The sequence below is a fragment of the Leuciscus leuciscus genome (genome assembly GCF_965113295.1).
Source record: "Leuciscus leuciscus genome assembly, chromosome: 14".
Classification (NCBI taxonomy): domain Eukaryota; kingdom Metazoa; phylum Chordata; class Actinopteri; order Cypriniformes; family Leuciscidae; genus Leuciscus; species Leuciscus leuciscus.
The window spans coordinates 8,231,604-8,253,586 of record NC_138738.1 but is presented as its reverse complement, the minus strand read 5'-3'; the positions used below and the strand labels follow the sequence as shown (position 1 = coordinate 8,253,586).

General features: G+C 37.7%; 4 protein-coding genes across 5 annotated transcripts in view; 2 read left to right on the top strand and 2 right to left on the bottom strand.

Annotated features, from left to right (window-relative positions):
- The first annotated feature begins 119 nt into the window (after positions 1 to 119).
- On the top strand, positions 120 to 1,723 carry rbp7b (retinol binding protein 7b, cellular). The gene is made up of 4 exons (XM_082190188.1): positions 120 to 331; positions 529 to 707; positions 1,202 to 1,303; positions 1,389 to 1,723. Exons 1-4 carry the CDS (start codon positions 259 to 261, stop codon positions 1,440 to 1,442), a joined length of 408 nt encoding a protein of 135 aa, XP_082046314.1. The 5' UTR covers positions 120 to 258; the 3' UTR covers positions 1,443 to 1,723.
- A 1,055-nt stretch (positions 1,724 to 2,778) lies between these two features.
- Positions 2,779 to 4,994, top strand: cenps (centromere protein S). The gene is made up of 5 exons (XM_082190189.1): positions 2,779 to 3,286; positions 3,404 to 3,527; positions 3,613 to 3,646; positions 3,736 to 3,802; positions 4,726 to 4,994. Exons 1-5 carry the CDS (start codon positions 3,254 to 3,256, stop codon positions 4,855 to 4,857), a joined length of 390 nt encoding a protein of 129 aa, XP_082046315.1. The 5' UTR covers positions 2,779 to 3,253; the 3' UTR covers positions 4,858 to 4,994.
- On the bottom strand, positions 4,978 to 11,140 carry tardbpb (TAR DNA binding protein b). 2 transcript variants are annotated; one of them, XR_014211591.1, is made up of 7 exons: positions 10,871 to 11,140; positions 9,919 to 10,183; positions 9,378 to 9,556; positions 9,083 to 9,223; positions 8,090 to 8,260; positions 6,179 to 7,294; positions 4,978 to 5,406 (listed from the first exon to the last, which is right to left on the bottom strand). XR_014211591.1 is itself a non-coding variant. In XM_082190183.1 (6 exons), the coding sequence occupies exons 2-6, from the start codon at positions 10,157 to 10,159 to the stop codon at positions 6,800 to 6,802; spliced, it is 1,227 nt and encodes a 408-aa protein (XP_082046309.1). In that variant the 5' UTR covers positions 10,160 to 10,183; positions 10,871 to 11,140; the 3' UTR covers positions 5,485 to 6,799. The 2 variants fall into 2 exon arrangements, 1 of the variants encoding a protein (XP_082046309.1); XM_082190183.1 differs by lacking the exon at positions 4,978 to 5,406 and having other exon boundaries at positions 5,485 to 7,294.
- A 1,466-nt stretch (positions 11,141 to 12,606) lies between these two features.
- Positions 12,607 to 21,983, bottom strand: part of ca16b (carbonic anhydrase XVI b) — a 92,764-nt gene continuing 83,387 nt past the window's right edge. Inside the window, exons 16-29 of the mRNA XM_082190155.1 lie at positions 21,268 to 21,364; positions 20,968 to 21,050; positions 20,755 to 20,889; positions 19,504 to 19,638; positions 19,264 to 19,424; positions 18,933 to 19,068; positions 17,831 to 17,977; positions 17,625 to 17,718; positions 16,760 to 16,836; positions 16,464 to 16,592; positions 15,910 to 16,056; positions 15,622 to 15,764; positions 13,561 to 13,696; positions 12,607 to 13,378 (exon numbers count right to left, since the gene is read on the bottom strand). Coding sequence (XP_082046281.1) covers positions 13,238 to 13,378; positions 13,561 to 13,696; positions 15,622 to 15,764; positions 15,910 to 16,056; positions 16,464 to 16,592; positions 16,760 to 16,836; positions 17,625 to 17,718; positions 17,831 to 17,977; positions 18,933 to 19,068; positions 19,264 to 19,424; positions 19,504 to 19,638; positions 20,755 to 20,889; positions 20,968 to 21,050; positions 21,268 to 21,364 — 1,761 coding nt within the window. The 3' untranslated portion in view covers positions 12,607 to 13,237. The remainder of the gene's footprint in view (positions 13,379 to 13,560; positions 13,697 to 15,621; positions 15,765 to 15,909; positions 16,057 to 16,463; positions 16,593 to 16,759; positions 16,837 to 17,624; positions 17,719 to 17,830; positions 17,978 to 18,932; positions 19,069 to 19,263; positions 19,425 to 19,503; positions 19,639 to 20,754; positions 20,890 to 20,967; positions 21,051 to 21,267; positions 21,365 to 21,983) is intronic.

The following is a 21,983-nucleotide window of genomic DNA, read 5'->3' as shown; positions in this document are numbered from 1 at the left end:
TACATTGTTCTCTTTGAATTCCCACGGGACGCAAGCAGTGTGTAAAAGTTCTGTTCCGCCTCAGAGAACAGCAACATTGACCAAGCCTCTAAAATAGCCTTTGTGCCCCATCACCCCTGCCCCATATTACACAGACCTGCTGAAATACGACACAGCACATCTGCTTCTCTCATTTCCACTCATGTACACTTAAATTCAGCTTTCTAGGTTCACACAGGAGCTAGAACTCACAGAAACGCTTCAGGATCGACATCAAGCATGCCTGCAAACTATAGTGGAACCTGGGACATGGTGGACAATGAAAACTTTGAAGGTTACATGGTTGCTCTCGGTGAGTAATGTCATTAATTGATCAGGATTTTAATATTTTAAATGTATATATATATATATATATATATATATATATATATATATATATATTAGTTATTTCAATATTTTTATAGACAGATATCTTTTTTTTTAAAATTTTTTTAAGAGGAACTGGTATTTACTTAGAATATGGATTTAACCTTGCTCTATGTAATACAGGAATTGATTTTGCCACCCGAAAGATAGCAGGGATGCTAAAGCCACAGAAGATTGTTGAGCAAGACGGAGATTCTTTCAACATTAAAACTTTAACAAGTTTCCGGAACTACACTACTTCATTCAAAATTGGAGAAGAGTTTGAGGAAATCACCAAAGGACTGGACAACAAAAAATGCCAGGTAGAACACACACACACACACACACACACACACACACACACACACACACACACACACACACACACACACACACACACACACACACACACACACACACACACACACACACACACACACACACACACACACACACACACACACACACACACACACACACACACACACACACACGTCTGGTTCGCTATCTTTGTGGGGACTCTCCACAGGCATAATCATTTTAAATAAACTTTATATTCTACCCCCTTACACTAACCCGACCCCTGAACTTATCACAGAAAACTTTCTGCATTTTTACATTTTCAAAAAACATCACTTAGTATGATTCATAAACTGTTTTCCTCATGGGGACCAAAAAAAATTGTCCTGATAATGTGGTTTACCAGGACACACACACGCACGCACGCACGCACACACACACACTAGATATTGGCAATAAAATATGTGGTAGAGTTTTCTGTGCCAGAATTGAGTAATACTGCTTGTTTTTTCAACAGACTACAGTCAACTGGGACAACGACAAACTTGTGTGCGTCCAGAAAGGAGAGAAAAAGAACAGAGGATGGACACACTGGATGGAGGGAGACACTCTTTACCTTGTGAGTCAAACAAGAAATTCAATAACATGTCATTTTCAGATAAAATGAATACAAATAAAACAAATTTTTTACTCTTCCTTTCAAGGAACTCAAATGTGAAGACCAGATCTGCAAGCAAACCTACAAAAGAACAGCGTGAATTATTGTGTCGAACTGAAATTGCTGTCATGTTTATTGAAGAATAATAACACACAAACTGCTTCAGCATTAATCCATTCTCAATCAAGTGAACATACAATTTCAAAAAGAAATTAAAAAGTAAACAACAGTGAAAACCTATTCAAGCGCACTGAGAGGAATGGACACACTTAAGGAGGGAGACACTCTTCTTGTGAGTAAAATATATATAGGTCAAGAACATGTACTTTTCAGATAAAAGAAATAAAAACAATAAAAATATATTAAGGAGTGTCTCCAAAGGCTGAGTGTATGTTGTCTTCTTTTGATGTTCTTATTGATTTAAAGTTCTAAGCAAATATTTAAGAATGAGACTGACATTGGCACAGTTTCCATATTTTGTAAATTCATGACTAAAAATGGTGTGCAATTGGGTCAACCAACCCCAACACAGTATTAAAATGCTTTAGTTGTAGGGAAGTAACAAACACTTGTAACTTCCCCTTGTGACATTGTCAGATATCAAAGAGCTATTCATAAAATGAACACGTTTCTTTTTTGGTCGGTTTCACAGACAAGGCTTAAGCTAAAATAGATATTGAGCAGTTTTGACTGAAAGCAACTTGTACTGACATATCTTAAAATATGTCCGTGCCATGCCATTGTTTTGTCTCAAGAGATGCACAACATTGCACACCAGTAGCGATTGGTTTTTTTTTTTGTGCAAGTGTTGTGAAACCGGGCCTTAAAGGGATAGTTCACTTTGAAATAAATGTTTGGTATGTTTTAGCTTACCTCAAGGGCATCCAAGATGCAGGTGTCTTTTTTTCCTCAGTAGTTTCAATTTTGATATTTTTAGGTCAAACCGTTCTTGTCTGTCAGTCATATAATGCAGGTCGATGGTCACTGTCTCAAAGAGCATGCACAGAGTCCAAATTAAAACAATTCCCCATCGTCCAAATTAAACAATTCCCCATCGTAAGTACACATTGATGGCCTAAGACACGAAACGAGCGGTTTACCTCTTATACACAGCCATGTCCAAGTGATCTGATCTGACGTGTGCGCAGACTGGTGCATAGATATATACACACTAGATGTCGCCTTGTCTACGGCAGTTCATTGGAAAGAATGTCTTTAAGGTGACATCTAGTGTGTGTATATCTATGCACCAGTCTGCGTACACGTCAGATCAGATCATTGATCTTTGAGACAGTGACCATAGACCTGCATTATATGACTGACAGACAAGAACGGTTTGACCTAAAAATATCAAAATTGAAACTACTGCGGAAAAAAAAGACACAGGTCTTGGATGTCCTTGAGGTAAGCTACACCATACCAAAAATTAATTTCAAAGTGAACTATCCCTTTAGTTTGCCCAAAAATGAAAATTCTGTCATCATTCACTCACCCTCAACTTGTTTCAAACCTGTATGAATTTCTTTGTTCTGCTGAACACAAAAGAATATATTTAGAAGAATATGGGTAACCAAAGAGTTGTGGGGCACCATTGACTTCCATAGTATAACAAAAAAAATACCACACAACTGTTTGGTCACAAACATACTTCAGAATATCTTCTTTTGTGTTCAGCAGAAGAAATAAATGCATATGGATTAGTTTTACTTGAAGGTGAGTAAATAATGACAGAATTTTCATGTTTAAGTGAACTATTAATCGTGAATGACATTCACTCCACGTCAGTAGGAGGCGCTGTCAGGGCGAGAATGAACTCTGGCGACGTCATACAACGTGAAGAACTCATAATTCGCGCAATTTTTAATTGTAAATGGCTAAAAGCATAAAGTCGAGCTTCAGCATAGTTGTCAAATGAAAATGGATGAGGACGAGGCACAAAAACAGGTTATAACTTATAAACTTAATGCGTAATGTTTTCGCTATTTGTTGTTATGTTTGTGCACATTGTAAAGAAGTGTTCGTGTTTTATCTCTCACGTTGACAGTATTTGTGTTCTTGTAGAGGCTTAAAGCTGCCGTTCACTACACTGTCGGCTCTCTCTGTCAACACATCGCCGCAGACTGCGAGAAACAAATCACCAAACAGACAATAGCAGCGATTGCAGAGACTGCGTTCAGACAGTGCGGTAAGATTGGGCTTTGTGACATTCATATTTCGGTAGGATTAAACATGATATGTATTCACGCTCGTCCTGTTTCTTACCTCTCCAGATATATTTGCCAAGGACTTGGAAGCTTTTGCGAGGTAAACTTAGTGCAAAAGTAGGTTTTCCTCTATTATTAACCACATACAGATGTTTTACTTGTGCTGAGGCATATATTGCATGTTTGCAGACATGCTAAGAGACACACAGTTACAGTGGATGATGTGAAGCTGACAGCGAGGAGAACCACTGCACTGGTACGATGATTTCAGATATCAAACTTATCACCTTTTTTTTGTTTTTTTTTTGCAAACAATCTGTAAGGTCCCACCCAACAACGAAAAATGACACTGTAAAAAAGGAAGTTAAAACTATTCAAAGGTCTTGTAAACACATTTATTCACTCTCGTTCTGTTTCTTACCTCTAGATATATTTTTCAAGCTTCGGAAGCCCATCATATCATGTTATAGCCTACATGTACCCCAAGTTTCACAGACAAGGCTTAAACCTAATCCCAGGTTAAAATGCATTACTGAGCTGTTTCAACTGAAAACAACTTGCACTGACATTTCTTAAAATATGTCAGTGCTGTTTTGTCTCAAGATGCACATCAGTAATGTTTTTTTCTAAGGCACATTTATAAAAGCTACTTAAATGTTATGATTGAACTAAGGACTAATCTCATCTTAATCTAAGCCCTGTCTGTGGAACCAGGCCTAAATGTTAATATTTAAAATAATATAAAATGCTTGGGTATATAAGTGAGTACTTCTATATAAGTGAGAAAATCTAATTTAACGCTGTAAATGGTAACACTTTATTTTAAGGTGTCATAGTTACACGTTACTACATGTACTTACTATAGTTTTAACAGTAAGTTATGCATAATTACAAGTAACTAACCCACCCTAACTCTAATAAGTACATCTAGTTAATTAATATATTACTACATTAGTAATTGTCTAAGTACAATGTAATTGTCACCTTAAAATAAAGTGTAACCTTGTAAATTTAATACATGATTAAATTATAGTTAATTTAACTAACTAAAAACATTTCTTTAACGATACCTCTAAATAACTGAACATTCTGCCAAGTGCTCATGTAATACAAAATATTTACTCGTAAGGTACAAGGTAATTAATGAAAAAACACTGTACCCTTGCTTTATCCTTACAGTACAACTACATTCAGAAGAAAAGTGAAGAACTGGCTTTGAACAACCAAGAACTGAAGGAGAAAAGGAAGAAGAATGCTGCCAAGAGGAAGAGTAAAGACATGGAAGCTGAGGAGAACGAGGTTGAAGATTGATCTAAAGAAATATACAAAATTCACATTTTTATAAGTTGCACAAAAGTACTTGGTTTTTGCATGTAATAAAACAGCTGTACAAATATCTGTACATAAATCACATTAAATACTTAACACCAATCATTTTTATACTCAAACATGAGTTCATTTGTGTTTTATTGTAATAAAGAATCCTATAAACACGACTTTCTTGGGAATATGAAGCTCTATGAAACAATACAGATTCTCTCAAATATTTTAATTCAAACATTTTAAAAACATGGGACCTGAAAAACCTATGCCTGCATTTTAATACAACAAGCTGCTTTCTCAAAACCAAACAAAATCAAGCCTAATATCATCTCAGCTCAGGTTTTCAGATTGAAATGTATTATGCTTGAAGTGTTTGGAGTTAACACCTCATCTGGAAGCACCTATCAAATTCTGCTACAGTCTACCGTGTCCATGGCCGTTACCAGAAATGCAGAACCACAGCATCCTCCATCTTCCTCCATCCCCAAACAGACTTCCCGCCTGGGGTTCAGTTGCGACCAGCCATATTCCAGGCCCCTAAATGTGTGAATTCAATTAGTTGTGTGGTATTTGCTTTCAAACATCACGTGACAAACCAGTATGAGAAAATGGCAATCTATTCAAATTAGTTTTATTGAAGCACTCCCTTCATTTGACAAGTCATATAAAATGCCTTTGAAAACACTGAGCAACGTTATCTAGAGGGAAACTCCACAGACATCCACAGCACTCAACATACAAGTCGCACTTACACCATCACTCATGTTTTCCCCCCTCAGTGTCCACTGAAGATGTCATCCATATCAAAGCTCACACTTACAGGTCAAGTTACAAGGAAAAAAAAAAAGCACACACACCATACAGCATTCAGATGGGATTATAGAAGCAAGACAAAGTATGCATCATCATCATCACAACATTCCACTAACTATATAAGCACATGTCAGTATACTAAAGGAGAAAAGCAAAATGGAATCTAGGGAGACCAAAATCTTTTTTTAAATAAAAATAAATCTTTGAGGTACACATAAACAAAATGTCCGTCAATTTGGGCTCAATTAAGGGGAAAGCTGGGAAGTATCAGCAGCTCTCATTCACTCGCTCACCAAACCCACCCACTGCAGTCACATTTCGGCTCGTTCATCGCACTCGCAAGTCTTTTCGTTCGTGCGCTCCACACTTTCTTCGCTCACTCGCAGCCTTCTCACTCTTCGCCATATCACCAATCGCACTCAAGGGTTGTTTAAAAACGTCACTTTCTGCGCACTTCTTGTCTTAAAAAGTGGATTAAGAAAAAGGAGACACCCACCGTGTCATCGAGCCGTGCGATGAGAGCATATAGACATGGGGAGGAAGGTGACATAATGACCTCAGCCACACTGTGCTGCCATAGAGGGCGCTCTTCCCAGGCAAACCCCACAGATGTCAACTGCAGAAGAGATTTTGATGAAGGCTTGTTTTAAAGGGTTTCCATAAAACTGGACTGAATCATAAAGCTGAATTTACAATATGTTCAGGTTTCAACCAGATTCTTTCCAATGCAAATGTCTTTTTTTTTTGTCCTAAATAATAATAAATGTACTTGAAGGATTATGCAATTCTCATGCATTTTCAGATATCCACAGATTGAACAACATGCATTACAAGAATCCAGTTGAAATGCTTAGTTTGTATCGACCAAGACAATACAACATAAAAAAAAAAAGAAAAAAACATAATTCCAAAGATGGTACATTAATGTTGCACCTTGGTTAACATCTCACTCTAAACACTAACTTAAATTCCATTCAGTGTAAAAAACATTCTTCTTTTTTTGTCCCCTGTCTCCCTTTTCACCCATCCCCACTCCCAAACACACGTGACAAGATAAGTCTCTCGGAAAATACTTACCAAATGCGCTAGAAATACAACACTTCAAACACAAACCGATTTACATACCCCACCCTGACGACTTAGACTCCATACCAGAGCCAAAGCTGGAGTTAAACCCACTACCACCTGTGGTGGAGTTAGAGCCGGAGCCCCAGCCGAGAGCAGCTGAGGTGCTGTAGTTACTGTTCCCCGAACTGTATGTTTGGGGCTGGTCCCGAGGGGCACTAGTGCCGCTTGTGCTCGTGCCAGACGCACCTGACTGATTCTGCTGTGCTAACATTCCCATCATACCCCAACTGCTCTGCAGGGCGGCCTGGGCGGCAGCCATCATGGCTGGGTTGAGATTGAAATTGTTGAAATTTCCCAGGCTGCTGGAGCTACTACCCCCCATGCCACTGCGGCTGGCTCCAAAACCCTGACCTCCGAACCCATTCCCAAAGCGCCCTGCCCGCTCCATCATCTGCCTAGTGTTGTTGTGTTTTGGCTCAGCGTTGGAGATGTGCACGCTGATGCCCTTGATGATCAGATCTTCTCCACACAGGGAAGCGGCAACCTGGAGGAAAGATGAAAAATATTAATTATGATCAGAAATGCATGAACAGGTGATCAATCCATCCAGAATAGAATATTAAACAATAAATTCCAGAATGCTGCAAAGGTAAATGTAAATTCTCATACCAATAGAAAATCACCACAAACAAGACCTTGAATTGAAACGCATTCATATGAGAAATCACACAAAGTGCAAATTAATCTAGCCACGTGGCCTGTATCTTGCGTTATTTTATTTTTAAAAGTTTTAGTTTAATTAATTTTTTTGTGAACAACAGGTCTTTATCCCTGGTTTATCACCTTAAAGTGCCCCTATTGTGCTTTTTCAAGGCCTGGAAGAGTTTGGTTCGTGTTGTAGACATGTTGAGAAGACACCGTTTTCTGCACTGCGAAAGGACTAGGGCTCGAATTGATACGGTAAAACTGACGGCATCATTATGGTTTGTGTCATACAAGTGCTAGGGAAGATCCAGAGCTGAAATTCAGATATGGTAATGGGAGTTTTGTTTCTGACACGCGCTGTAAGCGGTAGACCAATCACAACAGACTGGGTCGTCTGACCAATCAGAGTAAGAGTAAGCTCTCGGAAAGGAGGGGTGTAGAGAGACTGAATCCTTTTTCGAACCATTTCAGACAATGTGAGAAAAGAGGTGATGCTGCAATGTACATTATGAGAAAATGAAAGTGTTTTTTTTTGACATTGGATGCTATTGCAGGAGACCTCCAAAACAAAAATAGGAACCTTTAAAATACAGGGCACTTTAAGATCAATGAGAAAAAAAAAACAATATCTTACCTGGTCATCTGCAAAGGTGACGAAAGCGAACGCTCTGAATGGTTTAGGAATGAAGACATCTGTGACCTCCCCATATTGCATGAAGAACTGACGGAGCTCATCAGCGCTCATGTCCTCTGTGCAACGGCCCACAAATACTTTCCTGCTCCTCATTGGTTCATCTGGACCTTGCTGTTAAATGTTCAGACACATCATTTTGTTTAGCACCCTAAAAGTGAATACCTGACACTTCATTTATAAATGGCTAATTGATTAAAAGTAACAATTTATCATATACACTAGAGCTGCACAATTCTGAATGAGAATTTTTTTTTTTATTGTTTAAAATAGAGATCTGAATAGACAACAAAACATGTAATTTACTAGAGGTTCTGACAAAATGTTAATTGCTGCAGTCTATTTAAATCGTTTAATTAATCTGAACTACAACACAACAACTGCTCTGAGTACTCTCTCTGGCTCAGCGGAAGCGCCAAAACAGATTTGAATGTTCCAGTGTTATTTTATCAAAGGTTTAATAGACACAGGTGAATTATTGATCGCGGTCTATTAACGATAAATCGTGCAGCTCTAATATACACTATCGTTCAAAAGTCTGTAAAGTAAATTGGTCAAAGTAAAGACAATTATAATGTTACAAAATATATTTTAAAAGTATCATGGTTTCCACAAAAATATTGATGATAATAAGACATGTTTCTTGAGCAGCAAATCAGCTAATTAAAATGATTTCTGAAGGATCATGTGACAATGAAGACTGGGGTAATGATGCTGAAAATTCAGCTTTGCCATCACAGGAAGGAATTACACATTTTAAAAATATATTCAAAATGGAAAACATTCGATTTTTTTTTACATTTCACAATATTACTGTTTTAACAGTATTTTTGATCAAATAAATGCAGCCTTGGTGAGCATATGAAACTTCTTCCAAAAACATTAATAAAATCTTTTTAACCCCAAACTTTTAAAGAAAAAAAAAAAGACACTAACCTTAGAGTTAGGTAGTTTGCAGTCACACCACCTGCCGTCAATCATGTGCCGCTGCGACATCACCTTACCCTGAGACTCCCAGTCACCAAACCTTACAAACCCAAACCCTTTTGAATTTCCCGTCTTTACGTCCCGCTTGACCTAGTGTAACAGAATCAAGTCAAGAACTCAATTCATACCAGATCTTCAAGAATGACAGACAAGTCTAGTTCTATTTTTAATAGCTGGATAGCTCTCACCAAAATATGACAGTACAAAGACGATCACATCTTATATTTATATCAGTATGTTTTACCTGCACCATGATGACTTCTCCAAACGTACTGAAGTAGTCTTTTAAGTCTTGTTCTGTAGTTTTCCATGGCAGACCCAACACAATCAGATCTGAAGTCTTCTGATCTCCTCTCTTGATCTTTGTTGCAGAAGAAGCATCAATCTCATCCATCTTCCTCTTATTATCTGGCAGAGCCGTTTCTAGAATAGAAAAGTTCACTTGTTAAATGTTTTCATATCCAAACCATTCATGCGACAACAACCCCATTAAATCAAAATGCATTGCATTTTTACAGCTAAAGATAGACAAAAGAAATACTGAAGAACACCCAAATGTGCTCAACTATGGTCATGACATAACCTCACTGTTAAATTATAAAGCACATGCCTAAATTAACCCTAAAATGCATACAATGACCTATTTTTCCTTCGAGGGGGGAAAGTTAGGGTTATTAATGTCATTTTACATTATAAAACATGATTTTGACCATTATTAGAATGTTTTTCAAAACCTCTCTCATATATTAGGCCCGAGGCCTATTGTAAGTGACCATAAAACGTACCCTTGGGGTAATTGACCACATAGACCAGGTTTCCCCAGCCGTTCTCGGGGGCGTGCAGGATTCCTTCCACCAGGCGAACTCCCCTCATACACTGAGACACCGGGCTCCGGTAGCGCAGGCCACAAGCCCCTGGAAACTGAGCGGCCACCGTGGACAGCAGCACCGTGCCGTCGTCCTCCGACGGGATCTCCATCGGCTCCTCGTTCTCCTCCTCCGCGACGCGAATGTACATCTCGGCCATCTCTCCTATCTCTCCTGAGTCGAGCTGTTGGTAAGTAAATGTAATTTGTGGCTCTTCCATCGTGAAATGATTGTTTTGATCGAACCGTTCTCTCGGGTATCCTCGACTGTTATACTGTCTTTCTTTAAAGACTTGACTGACTATAGCAAACCAATAGTAATCGAGTGCGGGCTGTGAAGGATCAATATCATTGGTTCAACACGCGGAACGACCACGCCCCTTCACTGAAAGAGTCAGTGTTTTGATTGTGAACTAACGTTCGTCAAAACGGAACTGAACGAGACAACGTTCGTGAACGAAATATGTTATTGAAAATCGAAATGTAGGTTATTATTGTTAAAATGACAGATCTGTACTAAGCATTTTCTTGGTAGAATTGTAGAGACTAATTTTAATATGGGATATTAAGTAGTATTTCCAGAAAATTTGTCATTACGATGTAAATAGCAAAAGTGTCACTGAATGAATCTTTCTAGTAAACTGATTCAAAAGAATCGAGTCACTAGGTTGAATCAAAATCTTACTGCTAGTTGTAATGTGAGCTGACGGCCGTGCGCGCGACTTCAGTACATAGCGCTTGCGAACAACTCGCGAATCATTATTGCTAAGCAACAGTAATATACTGCCTCAACCGACAACTAATAGGTCGATATGCGGTGTAAATACATATGTGTCTGTGTATTATAATGAAAAGAATACAATTAACCCTACCAATGAACAACTGCTCGGATCCAGATATTCCTTTGTTAGCGCCACCACGCTCCTCGTTCAGAAAAAAAATGTGACTGTGTTAGGATCAATGAATGAACCAGTAAACACAACGCTCACGGAGACCGATACTCTCAACAGTGTCCGTTTCTACTCTAATTAGAATAAAGCAAAATAACGCAGTCTTTGTATATAATAGCAAGACAATAATATTCCGTATCATCAAACTCATGCGACACTATTTTCGTATCAAGATGGCATCACACATAGTCATGAAGGAAATACGTCACACGTGGGCGAGCTCACTTTTACATGTGCACTGGTAGAGAGAAGGGAAAATAAACATTGTTGGTATGCCATCATGTTTGCTTTGCTTGAAGATATATGCATAAAATGTATTAAAAACAAGTGTTATTTTTAAACAATGTAGGTGGCACAGAGATGGCTGTCATTTGTGTAACTAACACACTTTACCGATGAAAGCAAAAGCGTCCGTTCCCCGTGTATTAGTGGACTGTTCCCAGAGATATAGTGGCAGAAATTCTACCACCTCCTAGTGGTAGAAATTAGTACAATATCCATGTTATTTACTTGACGCACAGTGATGTGTACAAAGTTACAGTGCAATAGTGTTTGTCTAGATCTGACTTTAATATTTTTGTAAAATGATTTCCCTATTTTTTTTTCATTTGTCTACTTAAAGGAATAGTTCACCCAAAAATGAAAATGTTGTCATTTACTCATGTTGTACCAAACCTGTATGAGTTTGTTTCTTCTGTTGAACACAAAAGAAGATATTTTAAAGAATGTTGGTAACCAGACAGTTAACAGCACCTATTGACTTCCATAGTAGAAAAATTTAATAAATACTATGGAAGTCAATGGGTGCCATCGACTGTAACAAAAAGCAAATTCTCATGTAAAGGCGAGTTATTATCAGCTTGTTTTTTTAAAGACTATGTTTGGCTTAAAACTGGAAAAGTTCCTAATAAGTTGCGGGTTTTTTTATGGGGACATGAATATGTACTGCATAGTAGGAATAATACTTATACAACATTCTTTTATTTAATTTTTTATTTGTGATTGTTAAAAGCAAAACATTAATGAGTTGTAATATGTGTTAAGTAATACTGGTTAATGGCCAAAGCAACACTAACTTCCATCTGTGTATCAGGTGATTATCTTCATCCGAGTTGTTCCATTGACTATACATGAGAATTTTAATGGGAATTAAAAAAAAAACTTCTCCGAATGTTGATCCTCTAATTGTTCAACGATAACATCCATCTGTGTATCAGGTGAGTATCTTCATTGGTGTCATTTTATTTCATTTTCATTTCATTGACTATACGAATTTTATATTTAAAAACGTATCTAGTAGTTTTAAGTGGATTACTTTTACTTCAGTATTTCACCCCTTCCTCAAACGAATTCTCAGTTTTATGTCCTAATCTGTTATGCAATCATTTAATCAGAATTTTTTTTATTGGAAATAGCAGAGGGCCTAACACAGATCCCTGTTGCACTCCATAATTTACTGACGTTATCTAGATTTTTCCCCGTTTAAAAAGACAAAATAGAAATGGTCTGATTGGTAGGATCTAAACCACCTGTCCCTGTCCCTGAATACCAGTGTAAACCGAACAGTCACAGTCATCTTTTTTTCAGGAAAATACCTGTTGGAGGAAGTACTGAGCATGCCCATTGAAAACATGACAACTGAAATGAAGGAAACGAGATAAGATTTTTTGATCAATATCTTTATATATTACAAAACCATAGAAATGCTACTGATAACAATATATGTTCACAGTTGCTGTTATGATACCACACTGAAATAATGTATATAAGTTAGACATAAAATGGCATATCTTAATAAATAAAATAAAATAACATATTAATCTAACAAGTCACAATGCTTGACGGTTAAAAGTCGCATCATGATGAGCATTAAGTTGGAGCTTTTCTGTGTACAGTTTTCATGGGTATGAGGCTGATGTGTGTGTTAATGTGCTGTCGCTGATCACCCTCACATGTCTGTAGACTTTATCGTCAAGAATAAAGTGATACTCGGAAACGGTTTCAACACAATTATCAATAATCAGCTAGGCATCAAGTAGTAACACTGACAGTGTAGTGCAAAGTAGACGGTGTGTGTGTCTGTGTGCACGTGTTTTGGAGAGCAGTTTGTGGCGCTCAGCAGGATAACAAAAAGCAGCAAAAATAAATATCAAAAGAATTTATTTTTATCAGTATATAAAAGCTCTTTTTTGTTTTTGTTTTTCCTTTTCATTTCACCAAGAGTCTGTGGAAAAAGGCCTCATGGAAAGTTCAAGGAACTACTTTGTTCCATTTCATTTTCTGGAAACATCACACCAAGGACTCCATGCTCTCAGCCTGGTTGGATTCATCCATTACCACTATCCCAGTATCCATGTAGCTGAAGCCAAGTCTGCAGTCTTTACTGCTAACCAGGCTGAGCATAGCCTTGTAAAGGTAGTGATAGTGCTCCTAAAAGAAGTAGACAGAAATAGAGAAAAAAATAAAATAAATGCAATGAAGGGACATAACATTTTGAAATGGTTTTGGAACTCGAATCAGACTGAGTCAAACTTCTACACGAGACCCCAATGACCTCTCTAAATTTATCATCAGGCAGACTTTTGTGATGAGGTTACATTTTGTTAACTTACAATTTCAGTGAAGACACCAGGCCTCATTAGGTTAATCATTTTGGCCACTTGATAGACATCCACAGCACTCTCGTTCTCCAGCTGCTGGGAGAGTGTGGTCAGAGCACAGAACATCCCGGCAGAAACTGCCCCGAACCTGTAACACACAATCCATGAGGCTCTGCTTTTGGTTACATAAGCCGCTTTTCCACCGTCAGGCTGAACGGTAAGGAAGGGATACAGTTGTATTACCACTTGAGCTTGGTTCGGCAGGCACGGTTACAAACCGTTATCGGGCGGAATTCTAACCATGCTGGTAGAATGCGTGGTGATGTCGCCTCTCGGGATTGGTCACTTGCCTGGCTACCAGTTTCTGTGTAGGTGGCGAAGTGCGTTATAAGTTTCACTTATAACTAGGGTTGGGTACCGAAACCCGGTTCCAATAGGGAACCGGTTCCGACGTAAACGGTAGTATCGAGACCGAATAAGAACGCAACTTTCGGTGCCTGATTTCGGTGCCTGACTTTTTTCACCGCCCCCTATAAAACATCTCGCGGCACGAATGATCCAATAACAAAACATCTAAACAACATTAAATTATCAAAGTGCTCGTTGCCGCTGCGATCAGTGGCGCGGATACAGTGTTTTCTCTTGTGGCTCGCGCACACCGCACTTTCTTCACTCGGACGCGCGCTTCAATACGTTGCAGAGATTGATCTATTTATGAGGCGTCGTCTATATGAGTATGTGTGCGGAGAGTTTGTGTGTGCCTGCCCGCGTCTCAGATGAGTATGTGCGCGAGTTTGTGTGTGCTCGCGTCTCAGATGAGTATGTGCGCGAGTTTGTGTGTGTGTGTGTGCTCGTATCTCAGATGAGTATGTGCGCGAGTTTGTGTGTGTGTGTGTGTGTGCTCGCGTCTCAGATGAGTATGTGCGCGGAGAGTTCCGCGCGTCTCGTGTGTGTAGAGTTTATGTGTGTGTGCGTGAGCGACTTTAGATGTGACGTTGTGCATTTCATATAGTTGGAGCATTCAGCAGTATACATGTATGTGTGACTACTTAGTATATGTGTATGCAAGCGTTTTATGTGTGCGTGAATGAAGTTCGATTTAAGCCCTAGACGGCGCCTCATATCTATTCGTTCAGGTGAAATCACAAAATATAGCCTAATGCACACAAAGTATCCCTGCTTGATATACAACCACTGATGAGCATAATCGGTTTAAAAAAACAACAACAAACTAACAAACAAAAACCTACGAAAGCGGATTAGAACCCAAAACCTCTGACACTCTTGACTAAAGTTCAAGTTCAGCTGCAGTGTTCCTCTTCGGGTAAGTGTAGTATTTTAATGCCAACTGCAAATCTTGCATATCAAGTATGAAGTATATCAAGTATATTTATATGAGGCTTTATATGAGATACTATGTGTGTTAAATATTTCTGCTCAGTGTCAAATATTTCTCTGTTTTGTAAAAGTCTATAATATATAATACGTAATATAATATATATATATATATATATATATATATATATATAATATATATAAATAATATGAGAAGACAACATTTTGATCTTAACTTAAGTGTTTTCGGCTACATTAGTAGCCTTTTAAACGGCACAATTTTTAATTTAATCAGAAATCAGAAAATCTTTTTCAGAAAACACACACAGGTATTATTTTTTTGATAACGTGTGTGCGGTTTCATTTTCTTAAGTACCGGTTTAAGAACCGTTTAAGCACCGGAACCGTTTGAAAAATACAGAGTAGGTACTGGTATCGGATAAAACCCAACCAATACCCAACCCTACTTATAACAGAGTAATATTTGACCAGAAGTCTCTATACTTTCGCACAAGTAATGGAGTTGTGTACTTTGTCCACCTCTGGCAACGACTGAGGCATTTGTATTACATTCCAGCTCGGTTTTCAGCCCCACAGTGGAAAATGAAACCGTATCCGTGCCGGCTGGGCCGGATCGGCACGGAATGGAAAGGTTAAGCATTGAGAATGGTTTGGCCTGACGGTGGAAAAGCGTCTCTACGCCACTACTCATGTTCTATGCACACACAGGACACTCACTCATCATGCACAATGGTGGGACCGTCCCTCGTCATGGCCTCTTCTTTGATGATGTTGATAAGCTCAAATGTGCTGCTGATGGATGCATCAGGATCTGGCCAATTCGGACACTGGAAATGTCGGACTTCTAGCACATAGTCGTCCTGCAAGGCAAAGATAAACATGTTATATAAGCATGTTATACTTATGCAGAAATTAATATGTCCACATTAAGTTCGTCTAATCAAGCAAACTAACTTCATGCAAATTTCCTTTTTAAGAGTCATGATTGTGTGGTGCGTGACACACCTGTGTGGCTTCCAGGATGAAGTCGTGGATGACGAGTTGTTCCTCGTTAGATAAACAGAGTCTGTCAGTATTAATGAGGGTGACAGTAAAGGCTACGCAGTTCATGGGCTCCTCTCTGCTGGGCCAGTACACAAATTCATCCTCAGTCTATAAAAAGAAGAGCAGGGCATATCATATCATATCATATCATATCATAGCATATCAAATCATGTCATACCATATATAGATTTTTATAAGGCTAACAGATTCAGGTAATTTATAATTGAACTTGTTTCGACATTAAATATTTATCACAAGCAAATACAAGTGATTTTATAACTAGACCGAGGGTGCTCTTTAGATATAGTTTCTTTAAAAAGTTAACAGTATTATAGAAGGCAATAATTAAATTGGAATTGAAGTGTAAGTGCTACGATAACCCGCTGGTATGAAATGTTTAAGAGTGCATTAACAGAACTTACTGAATATGTATAAAAGGAACATAAGTTACATAACGCAGCAAGCATCCGCTTAAAAACTCATGTTCACAAGTAGCTCTTTAACGCTGTACTCACGAGGCCGAGGTTGTCTGGCAACATCACAATAACTTGAGCGTTATGATCCCAGATCATCCTCCAGAAGTCTGTGGTCGTGTGGGGAAGAGGATGCTGGGTAATGACAAACTCATTGCTCCTGTAATAGCCCTGTGAGTGGATAAACATTGATTTCATTCTACTAGAAAATCACAGCAAATGATGAGACAAGCAGATGAAGAGATAAAACACCGGTACGCAAATTATTCATGTTCCATGCATTATTAAATATAATCCAAAACGATGTATAATGTTCCAGTAAAGTCTTATTGCTGTACCATAATGTAGGAGGCGTTGATGTAGTCTGTTCCCTTTACTCCTGGGAGGGGAGCTAGTGCCACTCGCGCCCGCTCCGCTGTGGGGAAAAACAACTCACTATAACCTTCACAACCAACCAAACCTTGTATTGTATCATTCATTCAATGTGTTCTATTGTTTGCAATTCTTAATGACCTTTCTTATATTATATTTTATGTTAAACAATACACACCCACCCACATAAACACATTCACACATACATACATGCATACATACACACACATTTGATATATATATAAGCCAACTCTAAAATCAATTTGTAGTTGTGAATGTGTGTCAATGTGTGTAGTTTCTGTAACTATATATATATATATATATATATATATATATATATATATATATATATATAAAATATGAAAATCAAAATAAAGCTACACAGAAATATTATTATTTTTATTTATTTTTAACTTATAAAAATGACAAACACATAACAAATATCCCTAAAACAAATTAAAATGTAAACTGAAAATATATCTAAGAAAGCTAATACAAAATATTAATGAATACTATAATAGTATATAAAAAATAGTAAAATAACACTAGGCATTCGTTACTATAGTTAAAAATCCTTGGTCCATCTATTTAATGCATGAAATTAAATACTAATGTTAAATGAACATTAAATACAACTTATAAATGCACTGTAAAAAAATAAATATATATACAAGTTTTTTGGGGGGTATTTTAAATAGTATTTATTGTTAAAGTAAATTGTGCTACTACACTGAGCACTACACTGTATATTGAGAATACAGCAAAGTCTATATTGCCAGGAAGCTGGAGTGTTGATTTTGATATATGGGTTTAGAAGGTTTAGCGACTCACTTGGCAAGACAGTCGAGGTGCGGTTCTTCTCTTTGTTGCAGTCCTTCTGGGCACTGAAACACTCCGTGAGGTGAGAATTGCATTGCGTCAACAACTGGAGGAACAGTAACAAGAGCGTCCACAAGGAGGAGCAGGTTAGTTGTCTAACTGAGAAAAACATCTTTATACAATTGCATAGAGACACAACAGAGTCATCCAGTCCAGACCTTAAACTGTTTGTCCATGCGCGTTTGTCCCGTTGGGCTCGGGGTGAGAATGCTGTTAACATAATTATGGAGTTGCCAAGCAGGAACCTCAGTCTCTTTACTAAGCACAGCTTCCATTAGTGCATCATGGATAAAGATAAACTGCTCCTGTAGGTCACACATATAGTCATTAAGACAAACCATTTTGCATTAGGAATGTGACATCTGAACACTATATTTATGAATAAATATGGGTTTATGTTCAGAATGGCATACTACAAATAAAACATTTTTCAGTATGCAGAGTTTGAACAGCATGTCCATTTTCTGTATGTATGTAACACCCAGACAACGTACTGCATGCCAAAATGTGCAGTGTGCAATCAGAAAACACTGCAAACTGTATCCCACAATGCAATGCACTTGACATGACCTTACATTTCTAGTACGACGAATTCAAAGTGATTTGACTGGACAAACACAAAATGGAATTAAAAAAAATGCAAAATAGTCTTTTTTATTCTTAAATATGCAACAGTGTTATTTTTGTACTAATACTTATTTATATACTTTTCAATTTTGGTATTAATATTATGAATTTGCTTTTATTTCTACATGTTCAGTATTAATTTTAATTCTAGTTTAATTTCTAGTAATTTTGTTATGTGCTTTTTTTAAATATTACTATTACAGATTAATTTATGTGTATTTCTGTTTTAATAAAAAGAAAATCATTATATTTTATAGTTTTTAATTAGTTAAAAATGTATATTTCATTATTTCCAGTTAGTAATTTAAGTGCTTCAACCTAAATCAGCAGCTATGAATTAACAATTTATATCATTTTATAAAACAGTAAAATTGTTTTAGTTAACAGTAATCACCCCGTTATGCAACGTAAAAATAATGAGGTCATGTGATGAAATTGGGCATTTTGAAATGTTTGTAATTGCATACTAGAGTAGTTCCACATACAATTTTTAACAACGACTCTGCAGTGAACAGTATATGCTGCACAGTATGCAGTATGTAGCAAGAAGTCCACTAATATTCCCTTCCGAAAGTGATCTAAGTCTACATTTTGAGTCTGTGTAAATATGTATTAAATCAAACAGGTAATAACCTCGGTCTGGACCAAGTAGTTACGCTGAGCTCGGATGTGCTTGAGGTATCCCAGGACGTTGACTGTGCCTTTGTCCTTTATCTGCTGCAGCATGCTGTCTATAACTATGTATGTGCCTGTTCTGCCCACTCCAGCACTGCAGGACACAGAGAGAGTGATGGTTTGATAAAAATGACATTGCATTTTGGTACAAAGCAAAGAGTCTCTCACTTCCAAACACCCTGCTGAAAATGATGTAGGAATGGGACACCCTGCACAACTAGAAAGTACATCACTGAAACTGGCAATTCACATGCTAGTGGGCGGAGCTTATATTTCCATAGAATAGTACCTGCAGTGAACTAGAACGGGGCCTGTGCCCGGCGTGCGTGCCACTGTAGATCGAGAGATGAATTTGAGGACTGGAAGTGCATACTCAGGTACGCCCATGTCTGGCCACTGCGTGTAATGGTACTGGACCACCAGCCGCTCATTCTGCCTCCCCTTCTGACCCTGAGAGAGACAATTCAGAGGTCAAAATGCAGGGTCTAATACAATGCTCTGTAAATGCTCTATGAATGCTCAAATGCACCTTTTTCAGATTAGTGTTACGTATGATGAAATGCCGGAGTGTGTAGTAAGCATGCACTTTAGTACTCTTCAGAGTCACCATTATGCTCCCATAAACCTCGCAGTTGTCTGACGGCCAATACTGATCACATTTCCTCTGTAAAAACAACAAATACATCTTCTGTTTTGCATTTCAAAACACCAAAGTCTGTATTAACAGAATAGTTCACCAAAAACGCGCCCTATTTAGCCATGTGGAAAATGTGGACAGAATCGCAGAACACAGTCATAAAAATGGAATTTATAGTATAACATGAAATGTCATGGGATTTGGCAAATTTTGGATTGATAAATTAATATATGTGAATATTAAAGGACAAAAAAAAAATGCTTGTCTAAAATCAGAATCTAAAAAAATTAAAACAGAAAAAACGGAATCCAGAAACATTTAAATGGGAAAAACAGATAAAAAAAAAAGGGGGGCGCTATTCTTGACCTCTCAAAACACATTTGTACTTAAGTATATTAAAGTGCCCCTATTATGCTTTTTCAGATATAACCTTTCATGTTGTGTGTGATATAGCTGTTTGTGAATGTAAAAGGTCTGCAAAGCTTCAAAGTGCAGGATAATGGAGTTATTGTCTACGAAAAGAAAGAACCGATTCTGAAATTCGTCAGCAATTCCAGTCTTACTTTCTGCACTAACCTAGTTTGTAACAAATTTGCATAATGCCAGCCTATGGTCTTCATTGGCTGCCTGCGCACAATGTCTACTTTGACCCGCCCTCAAACTTAGTTGCAGTTGAGACTGGAAGAGTTCGGTTCGTGTTGTTGACATGTCGAGAAAATGCTGTTTTCTGCAAATCCACTTTGCATGCACTTCAAAAGGATGAGGACTCGTGCTGGAATTGATACAATAAAACCGACACCATCATAACTGTTATTATCACTGTGTATCAAGCACTGAGGAAGCCTCCGGATCTGAAATTCAGATATGGTAATGAGCGTTTCATTTCCGAATCGCGCTGTAAGCGGTAGACCAATCACAACAGACTGGGCCATCTGACCAATCAGAGCAGAGTAGGCTCTCGGAAAGGATGGGTTTAGTGAGAGCGAATCCTTTATCGAACCATTTCAGACACTGTGAGAAAAGAGGTGATGCTGCAATGTGTATTATGAGAAAAAAAACCCAGTAAATATATTATAGGAGACATATGCATAAAATAGCATAATTGGGGCACTTTAAATAAACTTTGTGGAATTAGTCACTTACCCTGCCTTTCTCCACCAAGTTAGTGATCATGACAATCACAGTGGTGTTCTGTTCCCAAATCATTCTCCAAAAGTCCTCAAATGTGGACTTCAGAGGGCCCTGAGCGGCTATATAAGCCCTGGATCTGTTATAACCCTGAGAGGGAGAATATTTAATTATAAAACACACATTAAAGCAACAAGCAGACACATGCACTTGTAATAAAATGCGTACGTCTACATAGTTGGCATTGATGTAGTCACTGTGCTTGGAGTCTTTCCCAGACAGTTGCTGCAACTTCACTCTGCTGTGATCATCTGGGTATTAAAAAGCAATAAATGATATATATTATTCGAATCACTGTTTGAGCTATATAATCTATTTAAAAATACTAGCAATGCATGCAAGTTTGAGAGATGGATATTAATAGCTTTTATCTTCATCTTGCATGCACCGCTAGCACTTCACAGATGAATTCACAGTATTTGAAGAAGGTGAATGTTCATGTTTGCCACATAATAATCGACAACTCACAGGCGACAATGTTGATGTATCTGTTTTTGTGCTTGTTGTCTGGGTGATTTGAATGCTCTGCCGTAATCTTCATTTCAGACGTGCAGTGTTGAACCTCCTGCGGGGAAGATATGATTTCAAATTAGTTATAACTTACTTACAGTATACGCTAGGTCTACAATTGCTTTTCTGCAGTACAGAGTTATGCATGATTTCTGTGTGCATTGACTACCCGGATCTAAAGCGTAGTAAGCAAACAACCCAGCAACTCACACATTTTCATCTTCCATTTGCCATGTGACAAATTTAAATGGAAATTAGAGCAGCCATTTTAAAAAATCTCCTCGACTCAATGTTTAATTTGACTGTCAAAAGGTTTTACTTTTACACCAACTTGGATTCAAATATGATTTATGTACCCTAATATGATTAACTGGATGCCACTTGATGGATTAAACACGAGAACAATTGTTGCATACCATTTGCATACCACTGATTACAGTCCTATCAGAATTTCTTTCTGTTGACCACATTACTGGTAAATTATTTAAGACTCATTAACAAAATAATTAGTTAATTATTCCAGTAATTAGCCACACTTTGATTAGAATTTACATATATTGCCCCATTTGTCCAAGTCATTTAATTATTGTCACATCAATGTAATTTGAAATAAATTTTATACTGCAGCAAAATAATTAGCTCCCCAGTGAGCCGTAATGAAGCAGATATTAATC

Excerpts from the sequence above, each read along its gene's own strand:
- rbp7b (XM_082190188.1), top strand. The coding sequence starts at position 259 with ATGCCTGCAAACTATAGTGGAACCTGGGACATGGTGGACAATGAAAAC. Across the intron at positions 332-528 it reads AGGTTACATGGTTGCTCTCG|GAATTGATTTTGCCACCCGA; the intron begins GTGAGTAATGTC and ends TATGTAATACAG. Across the intron at positions 1,304-1,388 it reads AGGGAGACACTCTTTACCTT|GAACTCAAATGTGAAGACCA; the intron begins GTGAGTCAAACA and ends CTTCCTTTCAAG.
- cenps (XM_082190189.1), top strand. The coding sequence starts at position 3,254 with ATGAAAATGGATGAGGACGAGGCACAAAAACAG. Across the intron at positions 3,287-3,403 it reads AGGACGAGGCACAAAAACAG|AGGCTTAAAGCTGCCGTTCA; the intron begins GTTATAACTTAT and ends GTGTTCTTGTAG. Across the intron at positions 3,803-4,725 it reads CGAGGAGAACCACTGCACTG|TACAACTACATTCAGAAGAA; the intron begins GTACGATGATTT and ends TTATCCTTACAG.
- tardbpb (XM_082190183.1), bottom strand. The coding sequence starts at position 10,159 with ATGGCCGAGATGTACATTCGCGTCGCGGAGGAGGAGAACGAGGAGCCG. Across the intron at positions 9,224-9,377 it reads GAGAAGTCATCATGGTGCAG|GTCAAGCGGGACGTAAAGAC; the intron begins GTAAAACATACT and ends CTGTTACACTAG. Across the intron at positions 7,295-8,089 it reads TCACCTTTGCAGATGACCAG|GTTGCCGCTTCCCTGTGTGG; the intron begins GTAAGATATTGT and ends TCTTTCCTCCAG.